Source organism: Chlamydotis macqueenii, chromosome 5 (genome assembly GCF_036417535.1).
Source record: "Chlamydotis macqueenii isolate bChlMac1 chromosome 5, bChlMac1.mat, whole genome shotgun sequence".
In the NCBI taxonomy this organism is placed as follows: Eukaryota; Metazoa; Chordata; class Aves; order Otidiformes; family Otididae; genus Chlamydotis; species Chlamydotis macqueenii.
The window spans coordinates 16,489,698-16,503,208 of NC_141560.1; the positions used below are offsets into that span (position 1 = coordinate 16,489,698).

The 13,511-nt window shown below is 46.7% G+C and overlaps 1 protein-coding gene across 1 annotated transcript in view; it reads left to right on the plus strand.

Moving 5' to 3' along the window:
* The first annotated feature begins 7,050 nt into the window (after positions 1–7,050).
* CLMN (calmin) overlaps positions 7,051–13,511 on the plus strand; it is a 75,204-nt gene continuing 68,743 nt past the window's right edge. The window contains exon 1 of the mRNA XM_086748936.1: positions 7,051–7,190. Within this exon, the coding sequence (XP_086605062.1) occupies positions 7,109–7,190 (82 nt within the window). The 5' untranslated portion in view covers positions 7,051–7,108. The remainder of the gene's footprint in view (positions 7,191–13,511) is intronic.

The following is a 13,511-nucleotide window of genomic DNA, read 5'->3' on the forward strand; positions in this document are numbered from 1 at the left end:
AACATCTATACCCATAAAAGTGGTCCCCTTACTGGGACACATTGCAACCTTTGCACAGTATCTACTGGGGCAACAAATCCTCATAGCATGCTGGAGTGTACAAAAGGGACTCTGAAGATCCTGAATTCAGTTGGTCACACAAGACTGAGAGCACGTCAGGCTGAAAGGGGAAGAATTACACAATACTGTCACATGGATGAGACCAACTGCATCCTACGTCCATCAGAAACAGAAGAAAAATAAGAAGGCGGGAAAAAAGGTAAAAATAATGAACAAGTTTCCAAAAACTAGATGGAGCTTTTACTGTCTTCTCTGAATCAAGGAACGGTTTTCCCCTAGTAAAGGGGGAGATGTTGAACAAAAGGTCTATGGCCACAGAAACAAATCAGCTCCACAAGTACATAATATTCAAATGAGTTTTACGTAACTACCCTCTTTTTCTTCCAACCTTCAAACTGCATGAAAGAATGGCAGAAAATCAAACTGAGTGTAAGAAAACCAGCCTGCAGGCCAGGGAAGGACCTTTCCCTGGCCTCTGTCATATAAATCATGCATGTTCTCAATAAATCACACCTTAAAATAAACCACCCTCACCAAAGCAAGTGAAAAGCCAACAACAGGGGAAGGAGTGGGAATGACCCACACAACCCTGCTCTCACCATACCACCTGGTGATTCTGGTGTAGAATCAGAAGGACCTCACCTGCATAGCTGTTGCACATGGCAGCTGTGCCTGATGTGACACCATCACCCCAAAAGACCCAGTCTTGAAAATACCACTGGTGACTGGAAAGTGCGTTTTGCTACTGTGGGTACAAGCTTCACCTTGATAGCAAGCACATAAAACAAATTCAGCTGAACATATCCAAGTTAGAAGCCACTGTAACTCCTGGCATTTTTTGGAGACTGTCTGGTGAAACTTATTTACAGCACATAGAGACCTTCTAGCAAGTCCTACAGTCTACTTATTGCCATTATGTGGCAACAGTTGTCGTGAATCAGTGTGGCTCATAAGTATGGCCTAAGTGGTGGACTTCTGGCAATAATGAAGGAGAAGACACAACAGAGTAGAAGAAGGGAGGCTGGTCAACATCCAGAGTTTGAACATATGCTCAGCGGTACATTGAGGCGGGGACAACGGTCACCGCACCTCTTCCTCTGCTGGCATCTGAAAGGGATGAAGATGAGGACTGGTTTAGTGGGGCACAGCACTCCTGTTTCTATGCTAATATTTGTTTTACTGATTACATAAATTTTATCAATTAATCCATTGCTTGTTATCAAACTTTGGTTGGAGAACACACATTTTAGTGTCCTAGCCTTTGTTTTTAAAGAAAAAGTCATAAAACACTTATATTTCATAGCTTATTTATCGTTTTTGTGCATGATCTCACTTCCTCCAGTTTCTTAATCCTCTTATTACAATACCTCTCATTCCTTTTGCACCTTTTCCTGAGTGTCTCCTGTTTACTGGGTTGAATTAGACTGTCTTTTTTCTTCTGCCTTTTCCTATATTTTGCTTTGAAAGTCTATTTTACATGGTACCCCTCCCATTCTTTACATGTGTGTGGGCAGAAGAGCCAGACTACAGGATGGCTGCTGTCGGACAGGGTAATAGAAACAAAATCTTTGCTTAGCTATTCATCTGGCACAGCTAATCAGTCTTTTCTCATGGTTGGCACTCCTTGGTGTTTCAGATACGGGCTAAACAAGGAAAATGAAGTGTTGATGAGACCTACGGTTACATGATTATTGCCTTGAAATAGAGTCACCATTCAGGTCAGGTTGAACTGTATCTGTAAAATATGAGAGTTAAATAAGAATCTGGATTACTTTCCTGTGTTACAGACTTCAGCTTTCCTTCCTTTCCCTCATTCAGCTATAGGGTAAGAAAGACTCCATTTTCTGTCTTCTTCTAGGAAGACTTCAGAAAAACTAAACAGATGAAAAATTGAGTGATAGCCTCACTTTCTCTGCAGCCCCTTTTTAAGGAGCCAGAAGAGTGTGTAAAAACTCGAGGGCTGTGCCAGTAGTGTAGGGGCAGGACCCAAATGCCCACCACCTTTCCAGAAACACTATTTGTCGTGGGCAGAGGAGCACCTCGCAGGCCTATGTCATGCAACGGGACATTTTGGGAGCATGGGCAGAGGGAGGTTGTCGTAGTTCAGCCCCGCTCAGGACCAGACTACACAGTCTGTCTCTCACTCCCCCCACCCTCTGAGAGAATAGGGAGAGATAATATAAGAAAAAAGGCTCGAGGTTTGAGGTAAGGACAGGGAGAAATCCTTAAAGTTACTGTTATGGGCAAAACAGACTCGACTTGGGGAAAGCTATTCATTTATTATTAAAACCAAAGTAGGATAATGACAAAGAGAACAAGATAACCTCCCCCTACCCCTCCCTCTTCCGGGGCTTAACATTATTTCTACCTCCTTCCCCCCCGAGTGGCACAGGGGGGAAGAGGGAATGGGGGTTATGGTCTGTTCATCACTTTATGCCGCTCCTTACTCCTCAGGGGAAGAACTCCTCACATTCCTCCTATGCTCCATTGTGGGGTCCTTCCCACGGGCTACAGTCCTTTGTGAAACTGCTCCGGTGTGAGTAATTTCTTCCATGGGGTGCCCTCCATGGGCCACAGCCTCCTTCAGACATCCCCCTGCCCCCCTGTCCTCCATGGGCTGCAGGTGGATCTCTGCTCCTCCGTGGGCCTCCATGGGCCGCAGGGTCACAGCCGGCCTCACCATGGGCTGCACCACGGGCTGCAGGGGAATCTTGGCCAGGAGCAGCATTACTCCTCCCCCTCCTTCTTCACTGACCTTGGTGTCTGCAGCCCTTCCTCTCACAAGAAATTCTTCACAACTGGCAGGCAGACACCTCTCGGGCTCTCTTCACATCTCATCTCCTCTCCACTTCTTGTCACTGGGACGGCCTGCATAGGAAGTTACATTTCTGTGAGGTTTGGAGAGAATTTACACGATGTCCTCACATGGACGTGCCTATTGCAAGATAGACAGCATCTTTTTCTGCTTAGCATTGGTCTGGAACTGGTTTAAACAAAGCCAGAAAATAATCTATTCCTGGAATGATTGTTCATATGGGGAACTCAGTTCATAAGCAATTTAGCTACAATGGCATAAATATCTTCCTTAATTCTATAAATAGCTTCCTTTGTGTCAGACACCTTCCCTTGCCGTTTTAGCAGGAGCCACAAGGCACCCTCCATCTGGACAGGCACAAAGTCTAGCTGTAGGATTTGAGGGTTTTGTTGCTACTGTCAGACAATCTTCAAGTGTAAATTTTCTTCTCAAACTGAGAATTCAGCTCTTTAAATCACTCACAGGTAAGATATGCAAAGGATGGTAAACAGAAAGCCTTTAAACATCTTTATTCTGCACACGCTAAAAAGAAAAAAGATGAAGGTGATGTAGAACAGTGGTAGGTTCCCCATGAACTTCCTATTATACTCCTTGCCTTCTCATATGTGACGAAAATCTTTTTTTAATAAACCTGTTATTGTAGTTCAGAGTCTTTGCCAAGTGTTTACTGTGTTGCCCTGAGTAACAAGTCTGTGCCAAGGGACTTAATTAAATGTAACCTGCTTTTTCAGTTATAGAATTGTCCTTAAACATCAAAAGGCAAGTGAACTTTAATAATAAAATCTGAAATCACTTTTTGTTTAAGCACAGTTCTTTAGTCCTCACTGTATATAATCAGTTACTTCTTAGAAGGCATATAGTATTTTCACAGATAATTTCCCACAAGCCTTTACAGATTTGATTACAAGTAAGCTAACATTTGGAATCCTGGCTTTATGTCAGATTCTCAGATTTCATACTTTCTTCTTAGGCTGATTCATAGACCACATGGTTGCAGGGAAGAATGTAAAAACTTAAAGAAGAATGTTTATAAAGGATGCCCCTTTTGATCTCACAATATTTTAGTGTCCTTACAATTTCAGAGGCTTAACTTTTCATTTTCCGGCACTTGGTTCTGCATATATTGCCATTTTTTTTACAGTCATCTCAGAGGAGGTTCTACCTATGAGGGCTTCTGCTAACCGCAGAGTTGGTTTGAGGAAGGTGCTGAAGAGCTTTCGGAAAATCTTGGATGGACAAATGCAGGTGACATGGCTGCTGCCTCCCTGGGCAGAGCTGCACACCTGCTAAGTGAAACTGGGCCAGAGTTTTCATTCACAGTAGCTCATGGCCCAGTGTATTAACGTAAGAGGAGGTTGATGCAGCTTATATTGATGTGCTGTGCTAGAAACCAGAGTGGCCAAACCTGCCAGATGGGCCTGGACCCCAGGCCAAGGTTGAGGTACCACCTGACTCACTGGCAGGAGAAGGGCAGGCTGCAATGTTGATGTTCTTGCCTCCTTTCAGTGCAGGACAAGCGGGCAGTCCCAGCCTGTGCTACCTGCTGGACCACACTAGCCAGTGCCACTTTGTCAGGCCATTCTCCTTCAGAGGATGGGGGTGCACAGAGCAGATGTTTTCCCAGGTAAGAAAGGTTTCTTACCTTCTTGCCTTTCTCCTCCCCCTATGTGCCCACAGTGTTAATAATTTGCAACATCTTAAACCCAGACTGACCCAGAGACCCAGACTGTGCAGGTCAAATGCAGCTGCCCAGCAGGCCTGGAGATGTCAGAGGCACCGGGCTGCACCCTCAGCCACCCTGACAGTGGAGATGGGCAGCTCTCGTGCAGGGGCAGGGAGCAGGGTGAGGGCAGTAGTTAGCCTAGGAAAAATGTGCAGAGAGCAATGAATCACATCTGTAACGTCATATGTCAGGCAGGGCTGGCAGCAAGGAGTTACTGGATTGCTTCCTCTGACCTTTGCTCCTTCTGCTGCACCTCGGTGTGCACCTTCTGCTGCTGAAGGCTGTGGACTGTTTCACTTCTCCTTGACCTGCATCTCATACCAGCTCCCTTTCTCCAGTTGGCATACTGACCACAACCAGCAGTCACTGGGAGGTCGCACGAGCAGGCTAGTGCAGGCTAGGACAGGCTATCCAGGCTATCGAGAGAGCTCACCAAACCCCAGCTCCTGGAGGGAGCACACATGGTGAGATAAAGCCTCAGCTGTCCGCATCCGGCCTTGGCAGTAGTCCTGCTTCAAGGAGCAGTGTGGACTGGGGACCTCCAGCCATCCCTTCTGGACAGTATTTTACTGATGCTGTGAAGTAATTCACCTCTTTTTCGCACAGCCACACGGGCACAGTTTCCAGCTCCACCTCTAAATGTGGTACTGATGCATTCAGCCCGCTCAGATACCTCCTGGAAAAAACAGGTCCTCCCAGCACAAAATGAAGCCAAAGCCTGGCATTGCGATTTGTGCAAATCTGGCCCATTTCAGATGTATTTTCCTTTTCACAAGCTGTTTCTTTTGCTCCTTGAATTCAGGCTTATAAACTCTTTGGCATGGCAATTCATCTGTCTTTACATTTGTGCAAAACTTTTAAGCCTTGACATGTAAACAGTAATAAAGCTGAAGATTGCTCCAGACTCTTGGAGACTGGATTGTGGGATAGTTGACTGTGTGTGTTATAGCAGTGACGAGCAGTTTACCTATTAAATACTTTATGGATGACTTTGCCTTCTCACCATCTCTGGCTGATTTTCAGTCGTAATAGAGAAATCACCGGAACAGGCTGTGGGAAAAGCACCGCATTCCTCAGCTGTGTGAAAGAACTGGTTGTGTGGAGTAAGCGTTTACTTGGGATCACATAAACACTTTCAACTTGAAAGAGCCGCAATCTCTAGATCCCAGCTTGTTTATATTTAACTTTGTAGATCTCGGCTTGTGTGTTTTGCTAGTCTCACTAATGATGCTATACTAGTCTGACTGGATTGTGTCAGAATTTTCTGTTTACATTATACAGTCTTCACGGTTTGAAAAGAAAACAGGCACAAAAGCACAAATAGTGGTATATTGTAATGAAATGCCATGGATATAAAGGAAATGCTCATGCTGTTCACCAGGTTTGTAGAGCATAGATCTTAGGGACACTGAGCAGCCTTGACAATAATGACTAATTTTGATGAAAAGTGGTGTAAGTGAAGATGTGAGATGTGAAAATCCACGTGGCACCAAGGAAATCTGACAGCCTAAACAGACTAGCAAGGACAGGCTAAATAAGTATACTTTCATACTGTCAAGTACTGTCATGCTTTCTTCTTCCATTTCTGCCCTGGATGTGTGACATTTACTCCAGAGCACGGCACCTCTCCTGCCCCCAGGCACAGCAAAGGGGACTTGGGCAGGAGCTCGGTGTTGCTTGCAGCCCCCCTGCTGCCCCAGCAAGAGAAATGTTATACAGTCATAAAATAGTTTGGGTTGGAAGAGACCTTTAAAAGTCATCCAGTCCAACCCCCCTGCAAGGAGCAGGGACATCTCCAACCAGATCAGGTTGCTCAGTGCCCCGTTCAGCCTGGCCTTGAATGTTTCCAGGGATGGGGCATCAACCACCTCTTTGGGCAACCTGTTCTACCAACCTCATTGTAAAAAAAAATTTCATAATGTCCAGTTTGAATCTGCCTCCGTCTATTTTAAAGCCATTATCACAACAGGCCCTACTGAAGAGTCTCTCCCCATCTTCCCTGTAGGCCCCCTTGAGGTACTGGAAGGCCGCTGTAAGGTCTCTCGGGAGCAGCCGCTTCTCCAGGCTGAACAGCCCCAACTGTTACGTACCGGCAGTGCGAGCCGGCCGCTCCCGCGCGGGACGAGGGGCTCGGGGGGCTCCGCAACGCCAGGAGCTGACCCCCCCCGCGCCCCAGGGGTCGGCCGGTGCGGGGGAGTGGGGCAGCTGGGGCGCTGCCGGCCACGCTGCGCGCCGCGGAGGGGATGCGGGCGCCCCGCCGCCGCCCGTGAAGGGAGCGGGGGGGTGGGGGGCCCAACAGGCGGGGAGCTGCTCCCCGCTCCGCCGCCTCCGGCCGGGCGCGGGAGGGAGGGAAGCGGAGGGGAGGGCCGCGGGGCGGGGCGCGGCGTGGCGCGGAGAGGGGCCGCCCCCCCCCTCCCCGCTCTCTCCGGTCTGCTCCGCGCCCGCCGTCGGTGCCGGTGAAGGCGGTGGTGCCGGTGCTGCCGGCTCCCGCCCCCCGGCCCCGCGCCCCCATGGCCGGGCAGGAGTGGGACTGGTTCCAGCGCGAGGAGCTGATCGGGCACATCAGCGACATCCGAGTGCAGAACCTCCAAGGTAAACCAGCATCCCCGGAGAAGCCCCTCCCGCCGCCTCCGCGCCGCCCCGCTCCCCTTCCTCTCCTTCTCTCCGGGCCGGTCCCTTCCTCCTCCGCCTCTGCCCCTGCCCCGGCGCGGGGCTCCCCCCGCTCCCCAGCCCGGCCCCTCCCGGCCCGCCCGCTGCCGGCGCCCCCGGCTCCGGGGGCGGTGCGGCTGCGAGGGGGAGGACGGCAGGGCCGAAGTTTCCTCTCAGCGCGGCGGCGGGCCCCCGCGGCCCGCGGAGAGCCCCCCCGGCAGGGGACGGGGGCGCTGGGGATGCTGCGGAGGCGGGGGGTCGACACAGCCGGTGTCCCCGCCCCGAGGGGCCGGTGCCACCCCCAGCCGCCTCCTGAGGCCCGGCGGGGAGGGGGCTGCGGGCTCCGGCTCACCTCGCCCCCCGCGTCTCCCGCGCCTCGCGGGGGTCCTGGCCGGGTGGGCGGTGCAGAGCGGGCGGTGCCGGGCTCACCCCGCCGTTGCCGCGGCCGGTACCGGCGGCTTGGCCGCTTCTTCCCCGCCGAGCCCGGCACGGGCAGGGAGCCCGCCCCGCCGCTCCGGCCTGGAGATCGGGAGGTGCGCTCGGGATAGGGCTCTGGGTCCGTGTCCGAGGGCTCGGTTTGATGTACCCTCTCCCAAACTTCTGTTGAGTAAACACGGGCAGAGCTTTTAGATAAATCATCTACGACATGCCCTCCTGTGCCGCCACAGGCTGTGCTGGCAGAAAGGATGCAAATACCTCGGTTTGAATGCCGCTCGGTATCCGTGTGGAGTTCCTCCGAAGTTATGTTTGCTCCTCACCAGCTAACTTGTCGTGACTGGCAAGGACAGCAAGAATCGATGAAAGGAGAAAAAGCAGTAGCAGTTTATGGGAGAACATTCGTTTAGTGTAACGTACCAGTCTTAATCGACAGCTCACATTACACTGCGATATATCTCCATGTTCCATAAAAGTAATAGACTTGAATTACAGGTCATTATCTCTTCCTGTTTACGCGTAATGATATTAAAGCCTTGTCTTCTGGCAGAGGCAGTGCAGTTGCTGGAAATTAGTTGTGATTTGGCTTGATTATAGAAGACGTGTAATTTATCAGAAAAGAGACCCAAATTAGCCATTCTTTCAGCTCTGATGTTGCATTAATGCAGTTAACTGCTGATGGGGTCACGTCACAACGTTTCGACCCACATCATCATAACCTCTGAAATTCAGATTTTGAGTACAGCCAGGGCTGTTGATTCCAGGTTGAACTCCCCTTGGGTTTTGACAGTCTCTCATTACAGTGTAATTCTACATTTTGAATTCCTGGCTCTGCCTCTTTCGATTCTGTTTGTTAGCATGTATGGCCTGCATCTGATCTCTTGTTGTTCGAAACTGTAGCAATTAAACCAGGTTTAGTCATTAATTCGTGGGCATTTTTTGAGAAGGTATAGAAAAGAAATCTCTTCTTAATAACAAGAGTTTCATTTTGCCTCTCAATCATTTGTATAAGAAGGAGTTAAACTCATTTCCCTTTCTGGAACTTAAAATGCATTTATACAGATGCACACAGCCTTCCCTAAAATTCCTGTAGTCCTGTGGGAGAATGTCATCCTACAGGGCAAATTCCTTTGAATAACATTATGTTCATGAAGAAAACCGCCTGTTCCCTTCTTGCTGTACAAGAGGATTTTGAGAAATATATTAGTTATCACCTTGCTTGCACTACTAAATAGGATTTTAAGAAGTTTTATGCCTGTTGGGTGCTATTACAGGGGAGAAAAGGCATTTTTTCTAAGGTGCTGTTCCAAAGCAAGTGATAATATCTATCACAGTATATATGATTTGTAACACATAGTTCTCGCATTATCTTCTGGAGATGAAAAACATTTTACAGATGGTGAGTCTGGTACTCAGGAGAGTGTGATTTTTGTCACTCAGGAGCTCAGTGGTGGAACATGTTGCTTCTCTTCAGGATAGTTTCCTGTAAAATGGCAGCATATGCTCTATGTTCATATGTAGTAATTAAACTTGCTCCTACTTTATAATTCAAAAGCCATTCTCTCCTCTCAAAACAATGGGATCTGAATCACCGCTAGTATCATTGTCGATCAGTTGCAGAATCAGTAACAGTTTTGATGTGCTGGAAAGCCATGAGTCTAGGATGAAAAACTAGCTGAGGATGATGCCGAGTTTTCAGCAGCAGCAGCAGAGCTCCCGCAGGGCCCAGCTGCTCAGGACCACACCAAGGACCTTGTGTGGTGAGGGTCCCCGTCGGCTGCTGCGTCTCCTGTGCCCGCAGCGCTCTCTTGCCAGACCAGCTGTGTTTAGGGTAGGTGCTATGAAGTTGATGGTTTGCCTTATTCCAAAATGCTTCCTTTCAATGGGAAATTTTACGTATATGAGGGTGCTTCCCAGTCTCTGGGGACCCTGTGATACACATTTAGACTGGAGTGATGTCTGCAATGCACAGGGAGTATGTTGTAAGGAGAGGATGGGAGGCAGTAGCTAAATATTTGCAGATACAAACAACACATGAAAACTCTGGCATGTCTGCATGCAGAGATGGATACTGATCATCTTCTTCTGCTTGATGCACAGAGCCAGCCAAATATGAGGTCTTTCAGGTCTGGAAGGCAGGCACAGGCATTACTGTCATGCTGTGTGTGAGCCGTCCTGCCCAGAGCTGATGGAAGAGCCCGAGGAGATGAGCCCAAGTGGTCATGACCGTGAGAAATGGTACCACTAGCACCTGAGCAGCCTCCCTGGTAGTAGAGCTTCTGCAGGCATCATAGAGTCATCTGCTGTAGCAGTTTTCCACACCCTCTCTGCCTCCTTTTTTTAAAAGCTAAAATTATTAATTTATATTTAAAGTTCTTCATTATGTCTTAGCTAAGCTATAGAGCACTGCTAATGTAAAATACTATTTGCAGATGGCATATGCTGTTTCAGTCTGTTGCATCTTCCCTCTCTAGATTGGTAGTTCCACATCTAGGAAGGATCCAGGGTGCCGGTTACTGGGCTCCAACAGGAGTGCATTTGCAGTGGTATGATCCCACCGAATTCAGGAGCTGATCTAGGTGCTAGATGCAGAAGTAGCCTCAGGAACTGTATGTTCTGTCATGTAACTGATGGGTGAAATTATGGTGTGTGTGGGGTTTTCAGCTTTTTCACAGGGAGACAAAAGCTGACAGCCAGGGGTAAAATTCCCTAAACTGACTGGACATGGGGAAAAAAAGGATTGTTTTAAAAATGGAATTATGTCTGGATATTTAGACACAGGCATTATGATGATGGGCTTTTACTTCCCCTTTCCATCAAGATATGAGATTTTCCATTTTATTTTTTCAGTGAAGGAAGTGATAGTTCAAAGCTGTCGCAGGTAAGTGATGCTAAAAGCCAAGCACACTGCTTCCGTTCTCAACAGAGGTAATTTCAGAGAACAGAAGCAAAAGTGACAAATCTGATGGAGAAGAGGAGAGTGGAATGTAAAGAGGGAATAAGCACCAGGTGCAGTGATGCACAAACTGAGTTCCTCACTACAGGTCTGTTCAGTTTCTAAATGCATCTAATAAACTGATGTCCTTGTGCTCTTTGTTCTGTTTTATATTCTCCATAGTGGATTTCTCCACATACTGAAAGAGAAAAATGGAAAGCCTGCACAGAATGTAGGAGCACATCATCAAGCAGAGGAATGCTCAATAATTAATTTCCTGCCAGGAGGTGGTTTTTCTCCTCTTTCTCTCTTCTATTACAACACCAGTGGGAACATTTTGTTACAACACAAGAATATTTTAAAATCTTCTCTACTGGAAGCTTGATTTAGGATCATCAAAAATATATTCCCTTATGTGGTGAATTGCACTCCCTAGGAAGACGCAACATCCCCAGCAGGAATTATTCTCTTTTAGATGGTGTTTGGTCCTGTGCTTTGCAATACTCTGAATGTGTATTTAGTAGTACGTATCTTTCCTTACATTCCTTGGAATGAAATATGTGGAGATGAATACTTATGCAGTCAGATGTTTTGTCCATCTCTGGCAAAGAAGTGTTGTTACCACCACTTTGAAATAATTATGGTTTGAATGATCGTTTCATGTGTATATCTATAAAAAATTGAATACATGGGCTGGGATGGTAGAAGTCTTCCATTCTATCAGAGGACTAGACGGGGAGCCCAAAGTCCTGCTACTTGTCATTTTGCTACTCACTCAGGGTTTGATCCAGAACCCACAGAAATCCGTAGATGTTTATTCCTTGATTTCAGTAGATTTAAATACTTTCCTGAGTCTCAGACTTGCTTTGTTGAGAGTTGCATAGCCTTCAAATTTGGAGTGCTACACAGGAATGTACTGTAGTGTTGTCAGAAATAATGCAAAAACCAGTGATGACAGACTGAAAGAAAGAAACTGAGCAATACCAGCCCCGCTGGCTCCCCATCCTTGCCCTACTTCGTACCGTTGGGTGAATCACTTAGTCGTAAACTCCCAGCGCTCTCTGATTTTGCTTGTCTTCCCGTTTGGATGCTTAAGATCTAGACTTTTTTTAAGCTTTAGACAGTGGTAACTACAGTTATTGATACGAACCTCAGCTTGCCCTGAGATAACAGGTCCTAAAGTCTATGTCTTAAGGGTAATACGGGTCCTTAACTAATAATAGTTAACTCTCCTCTGTCAGTGAGAGTATCTACATATCTTTACTTTGGGGGGCTTATGCATCTCTGATGGACATCCAAAAGCAGGTGCTCACAGTCAGTCAGAAACACTCAAAAATTTTTCTCTCTGTATTTGTGTTTATCCATTTATGTATGAAGCATAATTCTTATGACTTGCACTGAATTAGAGAGTAATCTTTTTTTTTTCAATTACAAGATACAGCAGCGTCCAGCCTGTTTGCTATAGTTTGACATGCCTTTCAACCGCATAGAAATTTTATAAATGGAAGGGAGCCTTTTTAATGTAGCCATTCATTCTGACAGAAGTGAGGTGCTGTAACTGTTCATTACTTTAACTCTTCCATAACTTGTTGCCATGTTCAGCAGGATTTCATTCTGCCTGTAGACATCTTCATTTCAGTGGAGCTCCTTGTATATTAAGGTGACATTTGGAAAGATTCAATTGCCTGGAGATCCTTAGAGGAAGCCCTGTAGAACCACAAAGTGATGCTATTCTATATAAAAGTCAAGTTGAATAGGCCTGACAGTTATAAACGCGAATCCCCAAAGTAAAGATTCAAATCCAGGTATAAGAAAGCAAATATAATGCTGGAAGCATAAGTCTTCTGGTGAGGATGGTCTCCATAAGGGCGCTCTCATACCTGACAGCATTTGTCAGCAATGGAAGGCTGACTTACCTGCTCCAGATGTAGGAAACCCTGGCAGTGAAATAAAGGAGCAGTGAGAGGTAAGACAAAGTACAGATTACATGTTTCAGCGTGCAGTTTTAACAAGGTCAATGCCTAATTTCTCTAACAAATTAGAAGTCTGGGCTCTCTGTCCCATGGCATGGATGAAAGTACACCAAATTCAAATTATGCCCAGTAGCTCTGCAGTCAAATGAACTCTTACACCTGCGTATTAACACTTCATTGTAAGAGGCTGTTTGTGTTTGGCAACCAAGCGTGGACCTGACTTGAGGCATGGGGTTGATCTGCTGCCACTCGCCGACATCACCTCTTTCTTTCCTTCGTGAGCTGCTCAAGCACTGACCGGCCTTGGCGTTAGGAGAGCTGGTGACACCACAGACCGTATCACTTGCCTGAAGCTGAATGGCATTAGTTTAAAAATGTCAGCCTTCAAAACACTGTGTTAAAGCTAATGCCGATTTAAAAATATAATGTACTTCTCATAGTTTCTCCTGCCTGTTTTTTGTTTTGTCCACTCAGCTTGGACAGAAATGCAAACAATTTTCTTTCTCCTAAAAACACTTTCAAGGTTATGTCACTTGCATCCTGAAGTATTTGTAGCATTTACTTTGAAAATATTACAACGGAATGGCTTTGTTTCCTTTTTCCGTTTTAAAGACAGCTTTCTGTTGGACTAGAAGATGCAACCTTGGGCATTTTGGCTTGTCAGTGTCCATTTAAACATTATTTGTTTATGTCCTGTGCTGTTTAAACTTACTGTTATTGCAGAATGATTGTTAAGGGCATATGTCTAAAGGGGAAGAGCCAAATGTTATCTGTCTTGTCATGTAGAAGCCAAAAAGATTCTCAAAATTACATATGCAGGAGAAGAAATTACCAGATAAGCAGTCACATCTATGTCAGTGCTGGGGTGGTGAAGGGCATCACAGCACCTTTTAGTGTCTTTTTCTATGTGCCTCTTTACCT